This window comes from Eulemur rufifrons, chromosome 9 (genome assembly GCF_041146395.1).
Source record: "Eulemur rufifrons isolate Redbay chromosome 9, OSU_ERuf_1, whole genome shotgun sequence".
Taxonomy (NCBI): domain Eukaryota; kingdom Metazoa; phylum Chordata; class Mammalia; order Primates; family Lemuridae; genus Eulemur; species Eulemur rufifrons.
This window is the reverse complement of record NC_090991.1, coordinates 12,764,421-12,788,733: the sequence shown is the minus strand read 5'-3', so window position 1 is coordinate 12,788,733 and position 24,313 is coordinate 12,764,421. Positions and strand designations below refer to the sequence as shown.

The 24,313-nt window shown below is 42.9% G+C and overlaps 1 protein-coding gene across 1 annotated transcript; it reads left to right on the top strand.

The window, feature by feature from the left end:
- The first annotated feature begins 2,785 nt into the window (after positions 1 to 2,785).
- On the top strand, positions 2,786 to 23,644 carry TEKT1 (tektin 1). The gene is made up of 7 exons (XM_069483441.1): positions 2,786 to 2,975; positions 10,497 to 10,662; positions 12,820 to 12,948; positions 13,461 to 13,604; positions 15,393 to 15,615; positions 22,798 to 22,994; positions 23,437 to 23,644. The coding sequence occupies exons 1-7, from the start codon at positions 2,786 to 2,788 to the stop codon at positions 23,642 to 23,644; spliced, it is 1,257 nt and encodes a 418-aa protein (XP_069339542.1).
- Positions 23,645 to 24,313: the final 669 nt, after the last annotated feature.

Below are 24,313 nucleotides of genomic sequence, written 5' to 3'. Positions count from 1 at the left end.
CACGTTTCCAACAGTTCCAAGAAACTGCCCCTTCTGTGAACTGGAGAGCAACTTCCAGGTCTGGCTCTCCAAGGCTTCCTCAGGAAACCGCAGAGGCCACGCAGGGTTGGCTCGCTCCCTCAGGACGGCGGCTCCGACAGATCCAGCATGCCGCCGTCTTCTCGCCCAAGCAGACTGGACGCCCGGCCAGCGCGCATCTCCCCGGAAGCCCTCACTGCGTTCTGCTCACCCAGCGCTCCGGCCGCCCACGCTGGTGGGGGCCAGACAGCCTCCTTTGCGGGCCCGCCAAGCCCGGCCGGACAGGGTTCGGGACTGCCTTTTTCAGGTGTCCGGGGAATGTAGTGCTAAGGCTTGGACTGGGCGGGGAACTCGGGGCTCGCCCGCCCACGGTGGGAAACCCGGTCCCCCAAGCGGGGAACACCAACCAGGAACCAGGAGCTGAGCCTCTTCCGGGGCGGGGCAGGCCATCGCCGCTACTTAACCAGCTCTCCTCCGAGGGGTGGGGAATATGAATATGCAAAGAGCCTCTCCCCGCCTGCCACTGGATAGGCGGCGTGTTTAATATTCATGACGCCTCAAAAGTCTCTGGGAGCTCTCAAAGACTCGCGATACGTAGGAGGCGGGAACGAGGTAGGACCTCCTCTGATTGGTTGTTCTCGGAGAAAGCTTGCCTTCGATTGGCTGGTGTAAAGGGCCTAGTGAGAGTGTTTACCATATGGGCGGGAGATTTGGATTCCTATTTTCTATGTTTCGGCCTACGTAGACGAGGACCCAGGCCAGGTTTTCCCATCCGTATTTACCTCCTCGTCCCCCTGTGTGATTTCTTTACTCCATACATATTAGTGCTTTATCAGCGTGCTACAACCATAAAGAGCATATTCCAAGCACAGTATTCGTTTGAAAGCTCCAATCCGCTCATTTCATAGATGGAGAAACTGAGGCCAGAGTGGGAGGACTTGACGTCCGTCTCCTGACTCCCGGCTCTGGGCTGTTTGTCGAGGGCCGGCCCCGGCCGCGGGCTGCAGAGCGCTCTCCTGGGATCCCACACCTGCGGCTGCGCTCGCGCCAGGCGCGCCCCAGGCCCGCGTCTCCTCCCGCTCCGAGGCTCCTCCTTCTTACCCCTCCCGGCCGCGGCAACCCCAGGAGCCCCTCGCGCCTCCGCCACCTGAGCGTAGGGTCTCTGGCTTGGTGGTCCTGGGTCCGCCTGCGGCTGCCAGTGCCTGAAGGCCTCGCCCAGCCCAACCCCACCGTACACTTGGGGAGCCCGAGACCAGGGGGGACAGCGCGGTTCGACTTGATCCAGCCCGCCGCAGGGCCACGGCTAGATGCGGGTCTCCTGACTCCCAGCCCCAGGCTTTGGCCGCTGTTTCCTGCTTGGTGCCTGCGTCTTCGTGGTGGGTTGAGATAGCCGAGCATCTGGCCCTACCGCTGCCGCGCCACATCGAATTCGCGCCTGCGCGGAGACTTTGGCAACGGTGCTAGCGGCGGAACCCGCCCCCTTTGCCCTGGCGACGCGCCACCGGTCGCCACGGAGACCGCGCTGTTTACCTCACTGTCCTGCCGGAGCCAGGAGCTCCAGTTGGGGTAAGGAGGCTCCCATCCCGAGCTTGTGTAGACTTCTTTGCGGCGCCGAGGTAAGTAAACCCTGGGCCTACCCCACCGACTCGTAGCCACAGCCCTACCCAAAACTTTGTGCAGGTTGGGATCAGCCCTAATTTAGGCCCCCACCTCTCTGGGGTTAAATTTTGGGACCCATACTCAGACAAACTTGGGAGAGGCTGTCGGAGGGACTGGACTAGGAAGAAGTGGGGAAACCCCGTGTTGTCTGAGGGCACTAGGTGGGCTGAGGTGCTCCGTCGGGTCAAGCTTTGCAGCTGGCTCTATCCTTGTGTGTGGTGAAGGCTTCAGAGATCCACAGGCCCCCAAGAGCAGGGACTCAGATTTTTGGGTAGGGATGGGCCCTGAGGAATGCAGTTCTCGTGGTCGTTCAGAGATGTGTGCAGATGAAGTGGGTAAATTTTAGTCTTTCTGTTGCTGCCTGCCTGTGCCAGCTGCATGTGTTCTTTCTGTTCTCTTCTTTTCCCTGTCCTGGGAAGTTTTTAGATTCTTTTATATTTTGAATAGGCTCAATACCCAGTTGTCGATTTACAAGTGTCACATTTGATCATTTTTTAAAGAAAACATGCCTGGGTTCATCTGTTTGGCAGAACACTACCTTATGACCCAGCAATTCTAATGAATCAGAAGAATGCATAGATGTTTTTACCAAAAGACATGTATGAGAATAGTTATAGTATTTGCATTATAGCCCTAAAGTGGAAACAGCCCGAATATTAATAAACGGTAAAAAAGACAGCTAAATTTTGGTATATTTTGCACACTACACAGCAATGAGAATGAACAAACTACAAATATATGAACAATATGGATGAATCTTACAATGTTGAGAGAAATAAATCAGATACAAAAGGATACATGCCATATGGTTTCATGTATTTTAAGTTCAAAAACAGCAAAACTAATTTGTAGTATTAAAGTCAAGATAGTGGTTACCCTGCAGGGTTTGAAGTAGAGACTAGTGACTGAGAAGAGGTTTGAGATGATGGTAATGTTTGTTTCTTGATCTGGGTGCTGGCTACATAGATGTGTTCATTTTGTGTACAGATTATGATATACTTTCTGGTATGTATGTCACACTAATAAAAATTGACATGAAAAAAGGACAAGCTGCTTTCATTTAATCTAAAAAAAAGTCTGCCTTTGATCAGGACTTTGGAAACCTCAAATGGCTAAACTACTACAATCTCCACCCAAGTTCCTGCCCTTGGAATGGCAAATTGCCAACAAAAGCCAATACCACAGAGCAGAGGCCCAAAGGTCCCGATCTGAACGCCTGGTGGCAGAAAGCCAGAGGCTTGTGGATGAAATTGAAAAGACCACAAGAAAATCTCAAAGTGATGTGAACAAGAAACTAGGTAAGGCAACGTGCTTGGAATATTTGTGAGCATGTTTGGATGAGGCTGTTGAGGTTTAGCTATAGTGTCATGTTCAGGCATGGCCATGTATTATTCTCAAAATATTAGGGAAAAAACATGTGTATTCTCTAGGTTCTATGTTTAAGTTCACTGCCAAGATAGACACACAGTAACCCAGTCTGATTTTCAGCCATCCATCATTCATTCGTTCTTTGATTTTATACACATTTATTGAGCATCTAAGAGCATTTATGGACTATGCACTGGGAATATTCCAGGGAATGATCAGAGTCTCTGCATTTTAGGGGCTTCTGGCTTGAAGAGGAGACAGGTACAAAAATTAATAATGAGAATACAGTCGGTCCTCCATATCCACAGATTCGACCAACCACAGATCGAAAATATTTGGGGAAAAAAATCCAAAAATAATGCAAGTAAAAAATACAGTATGACAATTATTTATATAACATTTACATTGTATTAGGTATTATAAGTAATCTAGAGATGATTTAAAGTATACAGGAGGATAAGCATAGGTTATATGCAAATATTAAGCCATTTTATATAAGGGACTTGAGCATTTGCAGATTTGGATATGGAAGGGGCCCTGGAACCAATCCCCAACAAAATACCAAGGGACAACTGCATGCGCAGATAGATGCTGGGATAAGAGGAACAAAGGCAGGGGTATGGTAGGCACAGGAGAATTGGGAAAGTTTTCTTAGAGAGGAACATTTGATCTGGGTCTTAAAGGAAGAGTTATTATTCTCTTGACAATCCCATACTTAAAAAGAGCATTTAAAGGGTGGTGCCCTTAAATAAACAAAACCAAAAATAAACATAAACCAAACCAAACAAACAACATCTCTCAAACAACAAAAAGTGATAAACCAGAGGTCACAAGTTCAAATATCTATCAGGGCCAAGGAGGTAACATCGGGCTTGGATATAAGACAATAGGGAGTGATGGGGGATTTGGGGACCTGGAGAACATTTGCCCCATCAAAGGAGGCAGCTGCTACTCAATTTCAACCCATTTCTTCCAAGAGAAAATAGGGGCCCAGTGTTGCCTGATTGTCTGATTTTTTTCAAGAAAATCTGGAAAGGTTGAATTTATCCACTTTTAAAATAAACTGGGCCAGCTGAATAAACACAGCAAGGGATAAAATCTGCTCTGAGGGCTGCTAGTATTTTGACCTCCAATAAACCAGAGCTTCATTCAGGCCAGCTATATTAGATGTTAGACTCTCCTGATGGTTGATGCTTACCAGCCTAGAGAGAGGCCTGTTCTAAATAATTGTGCAAATAGGTAGATGTTAAAAATGAGGACGCAGCATTCATTTTTCACAACACTTGTGTTTCAGTAGGCATGGGGAAGACGTTTTCAAGGTCTGAACCTTAACTTCATTGATTCATTGAATCATTTTAAAAATTAGCCATTTATAATGGCATTGATAACATTAGATGGCTAGGTATAAATCTAACAAAAGATGTGCAAGAGTCCTACACTGAAAACTACAAACCATTATTGCAAGAAGTTAAAGAAGTTCTACATAAATGCAAGGATATATTAGTTAATGGAGGAAAAGTCAGTATTTAAAAGTGTAAATTCTGGCCCCGCTCCCCCCAATTAATCTATAGTTCAATGCAATGCTAATGAAACTCCTGGCAGGTTTTCTGGTGAAATTGGCAAAGTGCTTCTAAAATTCATACGGAAATGCAAAGGATCAAAACTAGGCATGACTATCTTGAAGAACACAGCTGGAAGACTTTCACTGGAGATTCTAAGACTTATGCTAAAGCTATGGCAATTAAATCAGTGAAGTGAGGATAGACAAATTGACCAATGAAACATAATGGAGTCCAAAAGTGAACGCATATATATACATTTGTCTGATTTATGGCAAGAGCAACTGCAATGTAATGGGAAAAAGATAGCTTTTCTGATAAATTGGCTAATTGGATAGTCATATGGAAAAAATTATATCCCAACCCATATCTCATATCATATATAAAAAAATCAGATTTAGGTGGAATGCATATCTAAAGGGGAAACGTAAAATAGTACAACTTTTAGAGGAGAAGATTTTTATGACTTGGGGAAGGCAAAGATTTCTTATTTTTAAGTAGGACCCAAAAGAACCAAGCATAAAAGAAAAAAATAATAAGTTGGACTATATTAAAATGAAGAACTTTTGTTTATCAAAAAGGCCCCATTAAAAGGCTGAAAAAGCAATCCACAGAGTGGGAGAAGATATTCACTATACATACACACACACACACACACACACACACATATATATATCTGACAAAGGATTCATATCCAGAACATATAAGGAACTTTTAAGAATAAAAAAGAAAAAGATAACTCAATAAAAAATGGGCGAAAACTTGACAGACACCTTACAAGAGAAGAAATTCAGACAGTTGATGAACATATGAAGAGGTTCTAATTTCATTCGTCATCAGGGACATATAAATTAAAATCAGAGTTGAGATGCCATTACTCACCAGAATGGCTAAAATGAAAAAGAAGAAGAAGGAGAAGAACAAGAAGTAAGGGGGGAAAAAACAGAAGAAAAAAATACCAAGAGTTGGAGAGAGCAACTGGAACTCTCATACCCTGCTGGTGGAAGTATAAATTGGTATAACCACTTTGAAAAGCTTTGGCAGTATTTACTATAGTTGAAGATATGCATAGCCTTTTACCTAGCTATTCCACTCTTAGGTATGCACCCAGAAGGAATTCATATATATGTTTACCAAAAATACATGGTCCCATGTCCAAAGGAATGCCATTTGCAATAGCCCCAAACTAGAAACCACCCACATCAACAGTAGAATGGATAAATAGTGTTGTATTATACAGCAAAGAGAATGACTGGTCTATAGCCGCATGCAACTCTACAGATGAATCTTACAAACTTAAGATGCTGAGTGAATATATACCATATTATTCCATTTATATAAAGTGAAACAGAAAAAAGGAAAACTTCATCTATAATGTAAGAAGTCAGCATTGATGTGTGGAAGGAGAGGAATTGGAATGGGTCATGAGAGACCTGGGATGCTGGGAATGTTCTACTTCTTGAGTTGGGTATTGGTTACATGGGTGCGTTCACTATGAAAATTCACTGAATTTTATGATATGTGTACTTTTCTATAGGTTTATGATATTTCGATAAAAAGTTAAACATAACTTTCAAGTTCCTGTGCTAGTGCTGATGACATAGACATATCAGATGGGTGCCTGCCCTTGGGAGACCTGCCATCTGAAAGTAGAGATGAGTCAGGCACACAGATACCTGGGGTGTGGTGTGATCCATCCCATGAGTGGCCCCAATAAAGCACTGCCAGATTGGAGGAGGGGACAAATCACTTCCAGCTGGTCTTATCCAATGACTTCCCAACTTCCCAATCCACTTAGTCTTCATCCAACTTGACCTTCTCTACAATAGTGGATGCTTTTGGAATTCTGTGGCATAAGTTTCTCCTGGTTTGTTTCCTTTCTCTCTGGTTATTTCCTCTTCTCCATGTTGGTGCTTCTTTTTCCCATTCATCCCTTATTGGTGTTCCCTGGTGTTTTGTTCTTGGCCCTCTTGGCTTTTTACTTCTCTTCTTTCTATACTTTCTCTCTTGATGACCTCATTAGAAATTTTATCACTATCCTCTTTGTGCTATTGTTTTTCAAGTAGAAATCTTCAGCTCTAACTTCTCATGAGAACTTTTAATGGAAATAGAGAACTACTTGCTATATATTTCCGCCTAGATTCCTTCAGGCACTTCAAAATAAATACAGCCCAAGATGAACTTCTTGCTTTCCCCCAAAACTTGCTTCTGCTCCTGTAATTCCTTATCCTGGTTATTGGGACTAGGGTTCATCCATCCATCCATCCATCCATCCATCAAATAAGTCCAACACTGTGCTAGATGCTTACGAGTGTAAAGTTGAAGAAGACAGACACATTCTAGTATGTGAGAGACAAAACACAAGTAAAAAAACAGATAACTAAAATTATTGCCAGTTTTTGGCCTGGACTAAGACATTGATCATAAAGATGGAGAGAAGAAGTGCTTAATAGTAAGTATGTTGGATTTCTAAATAATTTTTTACAACAGAAGCTAAGGAAATAGCTTGGACAAAATAATAAAGGCAGGATGAATGTGACATTTAGGGAGATTGAATAGAGGTCCAAGTTGATGTATAGAGTACATGAGGGGGAACAGCATGATAGAGATGAGAGATGGGTCTGGACCAAGACCTTGAATTTGGAAGGCTCAGTGCAGTAGGTAGCCAATTGGAATTTAAGAGGTCGAGATAGAAATCTGGGAGTCAACACAGAAAGATGTAATAGGAGCAATATGTGTAGATTAGATTACCCAAGGACTGTATTGGAAGAGAAGAAAAGAGTTCATGGGATGAAGAGGATCAAGAGAAGAGCTGGGGAATAAAAGTTCAGGTAGAAGAATGAAAAGATGAGACCAAGGTCATGAAATACAAAAGATAAGGGTTTCATGGGGGAGGATGTCTTCTACTGTACCAGTGGTTGTCTAAATGCCAAGGAGGCTGAGAGCTGAACAAAATGAATTTGGACTGGTGACTTGAGGATTAGTGGTGACTTTTGAGATAACAGGTCCAGTAGGTTAGTGGAGGATGCAAGGTGGGGGTGGAAGTCGTTTACAAAGTGTGAGTGGGGAGGCTTCAGTTTCCATGGTGGATGAAACACATACATTTGTCTTCTCTCCTTTTTAGAATGCCAACAAAATAGCAGTAAGGGATTAATGAAAGCTATGCCTGAAGGATGGGATGGTTGGGGGGGAGAGAGAGAGAGAGAGAGAGAGAGAGATTGTTGGGGAAGAAGCAACTGTAAACAAATGATGAGAACAAGATTTTAGCAAGTAAAAGATCAAGTGGTAATACACTAGGGATTGCAGAAAGTCAAGATGGGTAGAAAACAGCAAGAAGCTAGCTGATTCATTCTGCAGAAACCTTGCAGTGTTCAAAATGGGATGCATCCAGTTACTTCTGAAGCTGGAGGTTAAGGACAGAACCAGAAACAAGATTGGGTGAAAGTCTTTATGAAGAGACCCCTTTCCACTCTCCCTCTCCCTCACCCCAGCAGAAGGCTAAAGGTTAAAGGATTCAATGATGATCTACTTAGTGAATAATAATTCTTCCAGTTGGTTCCTTCCCAGGACACTGGTAGGCAGGCTTCTACCCTCAGACAGGAGATTAAAAGACTTCTCCATGGAGAAATTAACTGGTTCGAAAGGAAAGATCTATAGATATTAACATTTGGGGATACTCCGGTGAGTTGCCTGGGCCCTGCCTGATCACTCTGTACAATGACACCTCTGGTTGACAAACAGTGTCCCTGCAGACAGAGCTCCTAGGTAGCATTTTAACATCTTATTCTTAAATCAGACGAGGATTATCAAATATCTGGGGAAAGTCTCTAGCACAGCAGAAAACAAAACAGACAAATAATCAAACACACAAACTCAGGAAACAGTGCATAGAGTGAAAGAGAAAATACACTATCAGACCCTTAGAGAATTTAGAGAAGATACTGCATCCATGGAACAAGCAGAGGAATCCTCAAGAAGAAAACACTTGGAAACAAGAGTCCTTGGAAATTAAAAATATGAGAACAGAAAAATCTTAAAAATCAAAAGAAGTGTTGAAAGAGAAAGTTGAAGAATCTCTAGAAAGAAGAAGAAAAAAAAAGTCAAAGAAATAGATAACAGAAGAGAAAAAATAAGAAAATTAGAAGATCAATCTGGGAGGCTCAGTAACTAATAGCAGTTCCAGAAAAAGTGCAGAGAAAATGGAGAAATCGTCTGTGAAAGAATACAAGAAAATTTCCTAGAACCAAAGGACCTAAGTTTTCAGACTAAAAGGGCCTATCTGGTGTCTGGCACAATAATTAAATAAGGTTGACACCAGTGTTAAATTTCAGAACACTAGGAAAATAGGGAAATTTCTAATGGTTTTCAGAGAGGGAAAAACAGGTCACACACAAAGAATCAGGAATCAGAACAGCATTAAACTTCTCAATAGAAACTCTGGAAACTAGAAGGAAATGGAACAATGCCATCAAAATTCTAATTGAGAAAGATTTACAACCTATAGCTCAGCACACAGTCAAATATAAGCAAATGGTGAGTGTGGAATAAAGGCATTTTCAGACTTGAAAGTTTCCAAAAGTTTTACTGCAAATGTATCCATTTCTTAGGATGTTCCTGAAGGATGTGCTTCAGCACATTGAAGAAGTAAATCAAGGAAGAAGAAGAAATGCAATCCAGGAAATAGGACGGCAACACATGAGAAGGGTGGAGGGGATTCCTGGAAGGAAAGTCATGGGATGACAGCCATGCAGCAAACTAGAGAGCCAACCCATCCAGACTGGAGCAGGAAGACAAAGTTTCTCTAGGAGAGAAACAAAATCGATAGATTACTCAGTGGGTTGGAATATATTGAGTGCATATACATAGTTGTGTCAGAAAGTTTGAGGAAAAATTAGCAATGTAGAGAAAATGAAGCAATCATTATAGTAACCGTTTTACTCTCCCATAACATCATGTTGTGAACCTCAAGTATACACAGTATAATTAACTTTAAATTAATGAATGAATAAATAAATGAGTCATTTTACAGAAGAGGAAATCGACAGTTATACAACCAGTACATTATGACTTTAAGATTCAAACGCTAAACAACTCATTCTGAATTCATCATATATGATATACTTTTCCTACTGTAATCAGTTGTCTTTTACTTATAATGTTTAAAAAATTTGCTTTAATGATTATTTAAAAAAAGACAGTGAAACAAAAATGCAATTATTAACCCCTCCAAAAGACAGAAAATCATATAAGAAATTTATCACAGTATACTATATGGCTCAGGTGTAAATAACATTTACATATATATAAAAATATAAATAAACAGTACATTTACTTATTACTTAACAAAATGGTGATATAACTATATTAGGAGATGGAAGGACCAGGGTATGTTATGTGAGTTGGTTAAGAACAAATCATTATCCTTCATCATCAGAAATCAATAGATAATATCAAAACTGATAATGAATAAATAATATCATAACCAAATGCCAGAAAGATATAATAAAAGTGTTTAAGGTGGTTGCACCCAGAAAGTGGGGGTGGGTAAGAATGGGTCAGAGAATTGTAATACTTTGTAATACTATTTGACATTTCAAACAACATACATCTATATCTTTAATAAAATTAAGTTATTAAAAACAGTTGGGCATTGAAGAATTAGAGTGAGTGTAGAATGATAAATTTAATGTTGAATGTAAGAAGAAATATATCTTCTTTCCTTCCTTCTTGTTAATAAGCATTTAAAAAGATGAAAAGATGCCCCAAGTAGCACAGCTCTGAGAAGAACAGAACATATCTCCCATAGTTTTACACCGGTCCTCAAGTTTCTAATCAAAAGCAGGCTACATTGGGAGTAGATTAATCCTGGCGTAACTTGTCTGTGTGCTTCAGAACAGAGACTTGAGGAAGTCAGGTTCTGGAAGAAGGAGTTAGATGACAAACTTGAGCAGCTTGTGTATGAGACCGAGGATCTACTCACATATAAGACCAGATTGGAAAAGGCCCTGGAGAGCTTTAAAGAGCCGTTGCACATCACTGAGACGTGCCTGGCATACAGGTAGGAGGGAAGGTTCCCCGAATGAATCCTCTGTTGCGAGAAATGAGATGTCGGGTAGGAAAAGCTGGCTGTGCAAGATGGTGGGTTAGAACGTGGCAAATGAGCCGTGTTCTTTCAGAGCCTGAAGTTATCCTGGCATGCCCAGGACTGGACTTGGTTCACGTCCAAACTCTGCTCTTGACTGACTCAACGTAAATATAAGTTAGGACTAAGTCTTGCTGTGGGTATCAGAAACCTGCAAAATAACATTAAACTTAAGGTAGTTCCTTTCTCTCTCACACTGAAGGAGTCTAGAGACAGTCAGTTTAGAGTTGGCATGGTGGGCCACAGTTTTAGGGTTCCGGGCTTTTTCTATCTTGTTGCTCCACTGCATGTGGCTGTCACTCCCAAGATTACCTCATGATTTAAAATGGTGGTTGGGGCTCCAGCCATTATATCTACATTCCAGCAAGTACGGATAAGTGGGGTTTGGCATTCACCATTTCTGCTTGCATCCCATTGACCAGAACTTAATCACATGCCACACCAATAGAAGCTGGGAAATGATTGTCTTTATTTTGGGCAGCCAGGTACTCAGCTAAAGAAAATCAGGTGTTCTATTGCCAAGGAAGAAGGTGAGAACAGATACTACAGCTCCTGGGGGATAATAATTCTGCTCTGATACACAGAAGCACTTTGTAGTCCAGACAGCACTATACGAACTTGCCTTTTTATTATTATTTCCCTTCTATAAATCCAGTGAGTAGGATGACCCTCTCTACTCTGGGGTGATGCTGGTTTCCAGACCTGTTCCCTATCGCAGACCTAGCTGGAGCACCCTAACAGGTCTCCTTGCTGCCAGCATAGCCCCCTCCAACCCCGTGCACCTTCCACACTGGCTGTTGAGTGAACTTTTCCAAATACAGGTTTTTACAGGCCCCCCCATGCTTAAATCCTTTAATTACAACCCCAATAGCTTCAAGGTAAAGTTCAAGCTTCTTAGCTTAACATACAGAGATCATCATGATGGGACACCCATGGCCGCTCCAGGTCCGTATCTCATCCCCAATAGTGGGATGTGCTTAGGTGTGCTGAGTTGCTGGATTTTCCCAAACGCACCATGACTCTATATTCCTGGAAAGCCCTATTCTTTTCATAAGCTTAGCTGAGACCCTCTGTGGCAACCAGCAGTCTCCCCAGCCAGCTTTAGAGAGTGTGAAGCAAAGGGGAGTAGCAGCTGGTCAAGGAGGCCAACGCCCAGTTGGCTCAAGTCTAAGCCTACGGATGATTATAATGTAGAGGTTGCTAAATTTATTGAGCATGTACTATGTGCCAGGTACTGTACCATATGCTTGTATATCTCATTTGTACCTTGCCACAATCCTATGAAGTACTAATAATTATCTCTATTTCACAAAAACAGAAATCCAGACACAGAGAAGTTATATGACATGCCCAAGGCCACACAGCTAGTGAGTGGGGAAGCCTTCCTCCCAAGCACTGGCATGCAGGGTAGGAAAGAACAAAATATCAGGCAGTGGGGTCAGTTTTGGGAGTTGTATGGCATCGTGGTTAAAAGCAAGTGTAATACTCAGTTCTAAGACACTGGGTAAGTTACTTAGTCTCTCTGAAACTCAATTTCCTTATCTGTATTGAAAGGGTTAAGTGAGAATATTTATATAAAAAGCGCAGCACACTGCCTGTCACAGAGGGAGTGCTCAGTGGTGGAGATAATATTATATAATAGTATTGGTGTCATTGTTATTACTAGCTATTACTATTATATCAAACATCTTTCTGGGGATTCAATTCCTTGTCTAAAAAGCAGCACTAGGGTCAAGGAAGGACACATACGTCTTTGAAATTCTAAGTCAAAAGACAGTGTTTCCAATGAACAGGTAAAAAGAAATAGACTTTGGAACTAACAGTCAAATAAGGAGAAAAAAGCCATTTCGCATTTTTCAGACTGGGTGAGGAGTCACCGATCTATTTTTCTTCATTGTGTTTGGGTATTTTGAAGTCACATAGACACCAGCTAAAATCCATCACCCACCGGTCATCAGACAGATGGGGAGATACTCAAATCGGTTGTCCAGACAGTGTCAATGTCCAGATGTTAGCCGACACCCAGTGGCCTTCCTGCATGTGTCGGCTGACCTGCTGCCTTTCCCCGGCCAGGGAGAAGCGCGTGGGGATCGACCTAGTGCACGACGAGGTGGAGCAGGAGCTGATGAAGGAGGCGGACATCATCCGGGGCGTGATGGCACTGCTGACCCGCACCTTGGAGGAGGATGCCGAGCAGATCAGGTGTGGCGCTCGGCCTGCCCTCCGCATCCCCACTGGGAGTTCGGAGAGGAGGCAGCGCCTGCAAAGGCCAGGCTGCAGGGCACAGAAAGACGGGTTCAACTCTCACACACACTCTGTGGCCCCCACACGCAGGCTGAGAATGGGCCACAGTCCCCAGACATGGCAGTGGCCCTCCAGTGGGGGCAGGGGCTGTGCCTGGATTTCACCCCGATTATAACCTGGAGGAGGTGGGAACCCACTGCTGCCAGGGCTGACCCCTCACAGCATGCCACAGTGGTGACACTGGGAAATATCACAGTGCAAGGGAGGGAGGATCTCGAAGTCCAGGTTAGGTTATGCTGACTTGTCACCAAGCATCAAATGGTGTGTGTGTGTGGCGGGGGGGGGGGGGGGGGGGGCAAAGTGCCACCATCCTGTACCAGTCCCAGCCTCAGCTCTGTTTTCAGGGTCTCCTGAGAACCCGTAGGTGCCTTCTTCCGGAGGGAGAAACCCCGTTTACCTTCTCCCTTTAGGTTGAACCGTTCTGCCAAGTACAATCTTGAAAAGGATTTGAAGGACAAGTTTGTGGCCTTGACTATCGACGATATCTGCTTCTCTCTCAACAATAACTCCCCAAACATCAGATATTCGGAGAACGTTATGAGAATTGAACCAAAGTGAGTGGGCCGTACGGTCCTCCTCCCTGCTGGTGGTGTCGTGGTGCTTCTCAGACAGGCAGGACCTGTGGAACCTCATCCTTGCAGCCGCTGGGGGCTGGGAAGGGCCAGGCTGGGGGCAGGGGCAGGTGCTGAGTGCTGACCACCCTGATAGTGCCCACGGGCTCCAGGGTCCTCCAGGTTAGGCCCCACTTTAAGAAAGTCTGGTATAAAACCTTTGAACATTTAACATTGATTCTTTTATTTGTTCATGTTTTTAACAAGTAAAGGGATCTAAGTGTATAAGGGGCAAGTTAATAATTTCCCCCTTTCCATTTTTACACCTCCTGAGCTATAACCAGTGTTACCTGTATGTTCATACAAGTGTATGTATATACACTCACACACACAAGTCAATTTTGTTTAGTTTACAAAAATGGGATTATGCTATGTACTTTTTCTGTAATATCTGACCTGCATTTTTCAATTAACATTCTATCACAGCCTCTTTCTAATTTTTGAAATAAAACATACACATAGAAAAGTGTACAAATAATAAGCATACAGCTCAAGAATTAGCTTTATGTTAGTTACCTTTTGCTGTATAACAAATGACTCCCAAACTTAGCAGCTTGAAACAATAAACACTTATTCTCTCACAGTTTCTGTGGGTTGGGAACCAGGTGCCGCTTAGCTGGGTGCCTCAGGCTCGGTGTCTCCCGAGGTTGTTGTGGAGCCAATGGCTGGGACTGCCGTCCACGTGAAGCCTCGACTGGGTGGGGTCCACTTCCAGGCTGACTTGTGGGTAATGGTGGGCAATGGTGAGCCTCAGTTCCTTGCCACGTGAGCCTCCCCATGGGTCAGTCTCGTGACAGAGCAGCTGGCTTCTCCCATAGAGAGTGATCTAAGAGAAAATGAAAGAGTGAGAGAGAGGGGGAGAGGGAGAGAGAACCCAAGACAGAAGCCACAGTCTTTCTTATACCTTAATCCCCGAAGTGACATCTCATCCTTCCGTTTGTGAGAAGTGAGCCAATAAGTTCACCCCATACTCAAGGTGAGGGGATTACACAAAGGCGTGAGGACCAGGAGGGTAGGGACCGCTGTGGCCATCCCAGAGGCTGCCTCTAATCACAGTGAACCAAATCCTCACGTCACCACCAACCAGGCCAAGAAAGGAACCATCGCCACCACCCCATAGAAGCCCCATCCTGTCCCCTTCTGATCAGTATCAATACTCCCTCTCTCCATCCCAAAGGTAACCACTTTCCTGACTTCTAATAGGTTTGTTTTGCCTGCTTTTTATTAAATAGCATCATACACTGTATGTTTTGTATGTGTTTCCAGTGCCTTATAATTAACATAATTTTGAGGTTCATCAATGTTTTTACATCGAACTAGTAATTTATCCATTTACTTATTTATATCCGTATGGACTCATGGTATATGTTACAATCTGTTGTTATTATTTATTTTGATGCTTAGATTGTCCTTAGCTTTGTAATCTAGACCAAGTTCCTTTATTTTTCTGAGCTCAGTTTTCCTTGTCATGAGGATTAAATGAGATAATGTCTGTAAGGTGTCAGCCCAGTGCCTGGCACAGAGCAGGGAGGTTACCCAAAGTGACAGCTATTAATATTGCCACCGACAGACCACTGTTCACTCTACCCAGAGATGGGGAAACATTCTAGGTGCTTCTGATGGGGAGGTAGCCCTAGCTTCCATTGCATTTCCAGGAGCTTGTCTCCCTCCCCATGTCCCCCCCTACCCAGGCCCAAAATGCTGTGAATGAACGCACGGGGTCTGTTTCAGCTCTGTGAGTCTAGAAGACTGGTTGGACTTCTCCAACACCAACGTGGAGAAGGCTGACAAGCAGCGGAACAACTCCCTGGTTCTGAAGGCCCTCGTGGACCGAATCCTGTCCCAGACGGCCAACGACCTGCGCAAGCAGTGTGATGTGGTGGACACGGCGTTCAAGAATGGGCTGAAGGAGAGCAAGGATGCCAGGGACAAGCTGGCAGCTCATCTAGCCAAGGTGAGGTCCCTGGAGGGAGCATGGAAGAGCAGACCTGGGAGGCTTCGCTGTGGGAAATGAGAGCACTCCCTGGGCCAGGCCACTAGACTTCTGGGCTTGTGATATCCGGTTAATTCATGAGTAAGGGTCACTCACATCTCTCTATCTTAGTGGCAGGCTTTGGGATTTGGGGAACTGGAATGAGGCTTTGCCCCATTCTGGGCCTCTATTGTCACTCACTGCTGCCGAGAACAGAGATGCAGAGGACAGAGCCTTGAGGCAGGGGACGGGAGGCTTAGGATCTGGCCATAGCTGTGTGCCCAACTGTCTCCCCGCTCGGGTCCTCAGCTTCTCCTTATGTGAAATATGGAGGTAGACTACATGGTCTCAGACATGATCTCAGACCTCCTTTGGGACTCTGAAGTTCCATGACTAAATGCAACCAGTGTTTCCAAACTCAGTTGCAGCTCTGGGACTCTGGGTGGTTCTCCCTCCCGGTTATGGGGGCAGTGAGGGGAATGGTCCTGATGTGTAAAATCTGCAGATTTCTGTAGTATAAATACACCCCCCAGGGTTGATTTCAAGTTACCCGTTTAACAATGGGCTGGCAAAGTTCCTGAAGATTTAACAATCAGAGCCCTCCTGAGCCAGGTGCAGTACACCTTCCTCACCACCAAGGACCCCCGGATCCTGAGCACATGTGAACACCCCACAAGGCTAAGCTCAAGGACCCTGGGGACTAGAGTCGAGTGGCACAGTGCTGCATTTAGACTGAAGAGACGTGGGCTTAAATTCCAGTCCTGTGATAGCCGGGTGAGTCAAACAGACCCCGCAAGCTCTCTGAGCCTCTCTGGGAGGACGAGGCACATTTCACATGCTCAGTGGCGACATGTGGCCACTGGCTGCTGTGTTAGTGCAGCTTCAGGGGAACGGGGTCTTTCCTCCACTGTGGGGAGGGTGTGAGAAGGTTCATGTAAGTGAGACAGACTTAGAGACAGTGGCCACAAATCTGATGGAGCCATGAATGATAACCAAAACTTAATCTGAAATCATTTTCTTTCTTTCTTTTTTTTTTTTTTTTGAGACAGAGTCTCAATCTGTTGCCCAGGCTAGAGTGCCGTGGCGTCAGCCTAGCTCACAGCAACCTCAAACTCCTGCGCTCAAGCGATCCTCCTGCCTCAGCCTCCCGGGTAGCTGGGACTCCAGGCATGTGCCACCATGCCTGGCTAATTTTTCTATATATATTTTTAGCTGTCTGTATAATTTCTTTCTATTTTTAGTAGAGACGGGGTCTCGCTCTTGCTCAGGCTGGCTGAAATCATTTTAATATTCAGAAGTGTGTAGTCTAAAAGAGAAAGTATATGAAAAAGCAGGATTTCATTAAGTTCAAAGGCCTTAGGAGTTAACAGAAGAAATCATTTAGATTGCTTAGGAGCCTAAGATTTCAAGATCCGATTGAGAAAACAGTCTCCCTGGTTATATCACCTGGCCAGAAGCCTCCTTGGTCATGAAAAGACTTAGCAAGCTGAGAAGTCAACCTCCAAATTAAATGATAGGGTAACTTCCATTTTGTTTGCAATGACACAATTGTTTCCTTACTGGGCAAAGCATATTTTAAGCCCAGGAAGATTTAGAATTAAGTGTAGGAATGTTTAAGATAATCTAACCCAGAGGTCAGCAAACTTTCTATAAAGAGTCAGATAGTAAATATTTTAGGCTCTGTGGGCCAAGAGGCAAAATCAAGGCTATTACGTAGGTATTTACATAATCAGGGAGAAAATTTTTCCACAAATTCTTCATTGACAAAACTTATAATAATAATTGAGTACAATTTTTTGGAATCCAGGTCTACTAATGAAAAGGGAATTCCTTTTTGGGAAGGATGCCGTCTTGCTTTGTTGAGGTTCCAAGTTAGTGTTTCCTACAACATCTATTGCACGTGTTTAGCTGTTCAGGTTGATCACAATGAGATTTTAAGTATTTCACCTTTGAAAATGTCTTTGTATTCAGATACGTACTGCCAAATAATAACAAGCCATGAGCGTATGATTTTAATTGAATATATTCATTGCTTGGAAGGCATTTATAGATTTCTGTTAGATTTTTCTCCTGATATTTGCCTTTTAGCCAATATCATTGCATTTCAGATTAATCACTTCCAGCGCAAGGTTAGATAGAAACTCCTCAATTGCACATTTACGTGGATTTTGAAATTTGGAAATTTCCTTTGCCTTTGCTTTGAGGTCCAAAACCACTGCTGGAACTGGGATATATCTGTCGCCAATTTGTGTGGGAATGAAGATCTTGCTTCTTGTTTTGACTTTTGACAGCACAGGAAGTATATAAAGCAGCTTGACGTTACATGTAATTAAAATCACATTAGTTGTTGAAATGACTTTACTGCAGTATAAGCTTTGCATAGATGTGCTGTCTTGCCTTGTAATTTTAGGTTGGATTCATTACAAAATATTATTAGGTCTGCAGCAAAAGCTAATTTCCAAGGCCATTCAGTGTTTGATAAGAGTGGTTTAAGGTAGTTCTTCTTATTCAGCAAAATTTCGATCTTGGCTCTGAGCTAAAATAAATCACAAGAAAATTTTGCTACTTCTAAACCATTGAAGTGCTGAGTGGTAGGGCAAGTCGGGATATTCAGTGTCTATTTCTGACAAAAATTCACAGCACCACTGATGGTCAAGTCTACCAGAGCTACTGAAGTTCATTGTGATGATACTGGTTCAATAACAAATGATAGATCCAAATATTTTCTGCAAAGTATCATTTGATGAATAATATAACGAATAACCAGCCATAAGCTGTAAATAACTTACATTTTCACAAGCTCTGTAAATTTGTTCAACTAAACCTTTTTCTGTTCAACACAGATTTGTACCACCATCAGCTGTGACACTTCTAGGCAGATTCCACTTCAGGTTGTGCTAAATTAGTATTTTCTCAGCTTTTTGAAAATAGTTATTTCATGCAGATCATTCACAGAGGCTAATTCTTTAGTCACTTCAAACTCAGCATTTACTCCTTGAATAAACAACTGAACTGTATCAGAACACCTGTCAACTCATTAAGAGCAAAGGGGACCATTCAAAATCATTTGCCTTTTTTTTTTTTAAGACAGCGTCTCACTCTGTTACCAGGCCAGAGTGCCGTGGCGCTCACTGCAGCCTCATACTCCTGGGCTCAAGTGATCCTCCTACTTCAGCCTCCTGAGTAACTGGGACTATAGGCACGTGCCACCACACTGGGCTAATTTTTTCTATTTTTTTTTTGTAGAGATGGGGTCTTGTTATGTTGCTCAGGCTGGTCTCAAACTGCTGGCCTCAAGGATTCTCCCACCTAGGCCTCCCAAAGCACTAGTATTACAGGCAGGAGCCACAGCACTTGGCCTTGCCTTTGTTTTTTAAATTAATTATTGATGCTACTCCCTATGTCCTTAACTCTTTGAGCAACGCTTTCTGCAAAAAGACTAATAGTCTTAAACAAGTTTATATTCTCTGGACACACTTCCTCAGCTGCTGAAATCAAACAAAATTGAATTAACTCACTATCAGTAAACGGCTTTGCTTGCTTGGCTAACAAATGAGCCACTTGGAACCTTACTTTGGTTGCAGTCTCATTTTAATTTTTGTGAAGAAATTCTGCCGTAATGAGATACTCTGCTCTGTTTGAAATTTTCTGCTTTTTCTGATCATTGCTTTCCTGTGCACTGAGAATACTGTGATGAATGCTTAGTCTGGTTATGTTCGTGTTTACAGTATTCTCTGACACAGCTATAGTGTCATGGCATGATAAACACAATGGTTTGACATCCAATTGATTAACAAAACCTGTTCTCCGCTGGGCCTTAACAGTGCAACACACAAAGCCCACTTTTTTTGTTTTAACACGGTGAGTGTGAACTGTGCTATGGTTTGAATGTTTGTGTCCCCTCCAAAATTCGTGTTGAAACTTAATCTCCAATGCGACAGTATTAAGAGGTGGGGTCTTTAGGAGGTGATTAGAGTATGAAGGCTTTGCCTTCATTAATGGGATTATCACCTTATAAAAGGGCTGAATGAAACTATCTAGGCCCTTTGCCCATCTACCTTCCATTACGTGAGGACGCAGCAGCAAGACACCGTCTGAAAGCAGAGAGCAGCCTCACCAGACACGAAATCTGCTCATGTCTTGATCTTTGACTTCCAAGCCTCCAGAACTGTGAGAGAGAAATTTATGTTCTTTATAAATTACTCAGTCTCAGGCAGTTTGTTATAGCAGCAGGGATGGACGAAGACACACTGGTAATAAAACAATAAGATGTCACTGTATGGTGATACACAGATAGAAAGCTGTCAAGTTATAACTGTGTCACTGTGATTTGTAGTGCTCTGGGCAACAGTGCAAAGGAAGGAGAGCATCACATACAGTCTGTCGCAACGAATTAATTCTGCTGGGGTAGTTGAGAAGCAGTTATAAATAAATGAATGAGCATGGCTGTGTTCTAATACAACTTTATTTCTGGACCCTAAAATGGAATTTTATACAATTTTCACATGGCATGAAATATTCTGCTTTTGATTTGTTTCGATCGTTTAAAAATGTAAAAGCCATTCTTTTAAGAGAGTGAAAAGACAAGCCACAGATTGAAAAAAAAATTTGCAAAATACTTAACCAATAAAGGACTGTTATCCAAAATATACAAAAAACTCTTAAAACTAAACAGTATGAAAACAAACAACCCAGTTAAAAAACAGGCAAAAGACCTAAACAGACACCTCACCAATGAAGTTATACAGACGGCAGTTAAGCATATAAAAAGATGCTCAACAAGATTTGTCATTAGGGAACTGCAAATTAAAACAACAATGGGATACTCCTGCACACACCTGTAGAAAATCCAAAACACTGACAACTCCAAATGCTGGCAAGAATGTGGAGCAGCAGGAACTCTGATTCATTGCTGGTGGGAATGCAAAATGGCACAGCCACTTTGGAAGACAGTTTGGCAGTTTCTTACAAAGCTCAACATGCTTTTAGGACTCAGCAATCTCATTCCTCGATATTTGCCCAAATGAGTCAAAAACTTATGTCTACACAAAACCTCCATACGGATGTTTATAGCAGCTTTCTTGATAATTGCCCAAACTTGGAAGCATCCAAGAGAGGTGAATGGATAAACTGTGGTACATCTGGAAATTGGATGTTATTCGGCATTCAAAAGGAATGAGCTATCAAGCCATGAAAAGATATAGAAGTACCTGGCATGCACGTGGCTAAGTGAAGGAAGCCGATCTGACATTCATACTGTATGGTACGAATCATGATTCCAACTCTGTGATGTTCTGGAAAAGCCAAAACTATGGAGACTAAAAAGATCAGTGGTTGTCAAGGGTTTGGGTGGGTGGAAGAGGGAAGGAGGGATGAATCGGGAGATCCCAGGGGATTTTTAGGGCAGTGAAACCTATTCTGTATGATATAGTAGTGATGGATACATGTAACTACACATTTGTCAAAACCCATAGAATGTGCAACACAAAGAGTGAACCCCAGTGTAAACGACAGACTTTTGTTGATGATAATAATGTATCAATATTAGCTCATCAACCATAACAAATGTGCTTCACTAATGCAAAATGCTCATAACAGGAGAAACTGTGTGAGGGGGAGAGAGGGTACAGGGGAACTCTGTACGTCCTGCTCAATTTTTCTTTAAACCTAAAACTGCTCTAAAAAATAAAATCTATTACTCAAAAAAACTCTTATTTCACAAAAAGCAGGTGGCAGACTGAATTTGGCCCATAGGCCATAGTTTGTTGATTCCTGATCTGACCTGTAACAGTAGTTTTGTTTTAAAGGATCTACGTACGTATTTTGGATATTTATAGTGTTTGTAAAATTTGAGGGAATTTGGCTTGTTTTTTTAAAAAAATTATTTAAAATATATGATGAAATAATTGATTTAGCTTTATGATTTTAAGATGAAACTTTAAGTTTGGAGACAGCATAAGAACATTTAAAAGAATTTAAGAGTCATTGTTTTTTAGTTTAATTTATTAATTGATGAGATTTATTTAAGAACTTCAGAAGTCCTCATTTGTGAAGATAATTCAAGTCTTTTAGAAAAGCTGATGTCAAATTTATAAATGCTGCTTTAAATAAATGTTCAAAGGATTTTAACTAAGTTGAAGTGAGAGCAACCATTAGTCAAAATCAGCTTAAAGTGATTGTTAATATTTGCTAAATTAAAAAATAGTATCTCTGTGAACTGAACTTGAGAAAAGCTGAAGAAGTGTTAGAAGAAAGCTTAAGAAAGCCAATTGCAATGTGTGTACCTTGTTTGGGTTCTAATTGGAACCAACCAACTCTGGTACAATTGGGAAAATCTGAACACTAAATATTAGACGATATTAAGAAATCATTCTTCTTTCTCTCTTTTTGGTGTGATAAAAGTATGGTTATGTCAAAAGAAAAAAAAAGAATCCTTATATTTTAAAAATACATATTCAAGTATTTAAGACTGAAATGATGTAATATCTGGGATTTACTTTAAAATAACCACACTGATGGGCAGGGATGGGGACAAGATTGGCCATATGTTGCTCATTGCTGCAACTGACGATGGGAACATGGTATTCATTATTCTCTCTACTTTTGTGTATGTTTGGAAGTTTCCATGGCACAAAGTTAAAAAAAGAAAAGAAAAGCTTAAGGAAGAAATAATTTTTTTAAGTAGTTAAATATTATTTTAAAAGAACCCAAGTAACTTATAAGTAGTCTTTTCTGTACAGAGAGCCACTCTCAAAAATATCAACCAAACTCAGATTGAACTGCTCATGCTCCTCAGGCTTGCAGAGGACAGAACTGGTGCTGGCGGGTGGGAGTGATGAGGACACAGGCAGCTTCTGCTCCTGCGGCCGTGAGACCCCCATGCTGGCCAAGCCTTTGCTGGTGGCATTCTCCTTTTCACAGGACATGAGGCAACAATGGCTAGTCCCATCCCTTCCATCGGTGAGGTTCTAAGTTTGAGCAGATCACCTTACCCACTAGCAATCACTGCTTCAGGGAAGAGAGATCAGACTCACTCTGGGGTCCTGCCTAAGCAGCATCTGAGGCTCCCTCTTCCTGACTTCCGTGGCCATAACAGATCTGCTGTCTGCTGTTGAGTTTAGAGGAGCACAACCTGGCCTCACCTACTTTAATCCTTTCTGTAAGGTCATGGAAGAGATTGCTTCTCAGGAGAAAAACATTACAGCTCTTGAAAAAGCCATCCTTGACCAAGAAGGGCCTGCCAAGGTGGCCCATACGCGCCTGCGGAACAGGACGTACCGGCCTAACGTGGAGCTGTGCCGCGATGTTGCACAGCATAGGCTGTTGAAGGAGGTTCAAGAGATCACCCACAACGTTGCAAGGTAGGCTAGCGGCCAGCGAGTAGAGGGGCCCCGGGCTCCATCCCAACCTGGATGTCAAGCAGGGGCCAGACAGTGACCATAGGGGTGGCGCCTGCTCTATCAGGTTTGATGAATTCCTGCCTAGAGAGCAGTCTCCACTGGCTCCAGCCAAAATTGTTGCCATACAGGAAGTGGATCCCAATGCTGAAATGTTTCTAAAGAAGCCCAAATCCAGAAGTTTAGGTAAAATCTGCAGTTTTAAGTGTTGCCATTTCATACAGGTGTCTGTGTCATGAGTCTGGCCTCTGGCCACCAACTGGAAATCTCTGTCTTAAGGAGGAGAGAGGGAGGGGCAGAGCACACATCTATTTGGCTTCTGCGCTGAACACCTGGATGCATTTTTCCCCCTGAAGACACAATGCAGAGAGGGAAATCATTCCCTTCTGTTTGTTTCTTCTCTTAGATTAAAGGAAACCTTAGCCCAAGCTCAGGTGGAGCTGAAAGGGCTGTACCGCCGACAGCTGGCCCTGCAGGAGGAGATCCATGTCAAAGAGAACACCATCTACATCGACGAAGTGCTGTGCATGCAGATGAGGAAGTCCATCCCACCACGGGATGGGGAAGACACTGGGGGCTGGGCCGGGGGCATCCGCCCCGATGCCATCTGCTAACAGTAGGGCTTGGTCTGATTCTCATTAAACCATGTCAGAAAACAGCAGTACAGAGCTCTCATTTCAGGCTGGCGGGACTTCTAGGCAGCCTGCCACAACCTCTTGGCCAGGATTCCAAGCCGCTCAGGGGCTGAGTTTTGGCTGCAAGTTTCTTCTCTTATGCTGCTAGTGCAATGGTTGTTTTGTTACCGGTGTAGCATGTGGCGCTTGGGCTCTCTGTGCAATAGAAATTAACAAGAGGCCAAACGGGAGTTACAGACATGGCTTTATTGGGGCTTATCTTGAGTACAAGGGAGACAGCACCAAGGAAAAAGTCCTCAGTCTGTCTCTCCCAGAGCAGTTCAGTTTAAAGAGGCTTAGGTGGGAAAAGGGTGCCGTGTAAACATGCAGAGGTGGAGGTTTCTTGCATCTGCGCAGTTCTATTACGTGCCTTTTCATGCGTTGCATGTCTCAGCATGTTAAATCTCTATCCCTGAGTGTGATTTTTAGCATTAAAATGAGATTATAATGAGGAAAAAGTCGGGGTAAGGTCAGTATGGGGGCCTGTTCTGGCTCGAGGTGGTTAGATGTGGATAGGTCTGGTGTCTTTGTAGCCAGATGTCTTATCAGCTCATGTCAGTGTTCTGCTTCAGTGGTCTTGAAAAACGCTATTCACAAGACAGAGAATTT

What these genes read in the sequence shown, in the direction of transcription:
- TEKT1 (XM_069483441.1), top strand. Translation starts at nt 2,786, where the DNA reads ATGGCTAAACTACTACAATCTCCACCCAAGTTCCTGCCCTTGGAATGG. An exon ending in TGATGTGAACAAGAAACTAG is followed by an intron (nt 2,976 to 10,496) that starts GTAAGGCAACGT and finishes TGTGTGCTTCAG; the next exon opens with AACAGAGACTTGAGGAAGTC. An exon ending in TGGCAGCTCATCTAGCCAAG is followed by an intron (nt 15,616 to 22,797) that starts GTGAGGTCCCTG and finishes CCTTTCTGTAAG; the next exon opens with GTCATGGAAGAGATTGCTTC.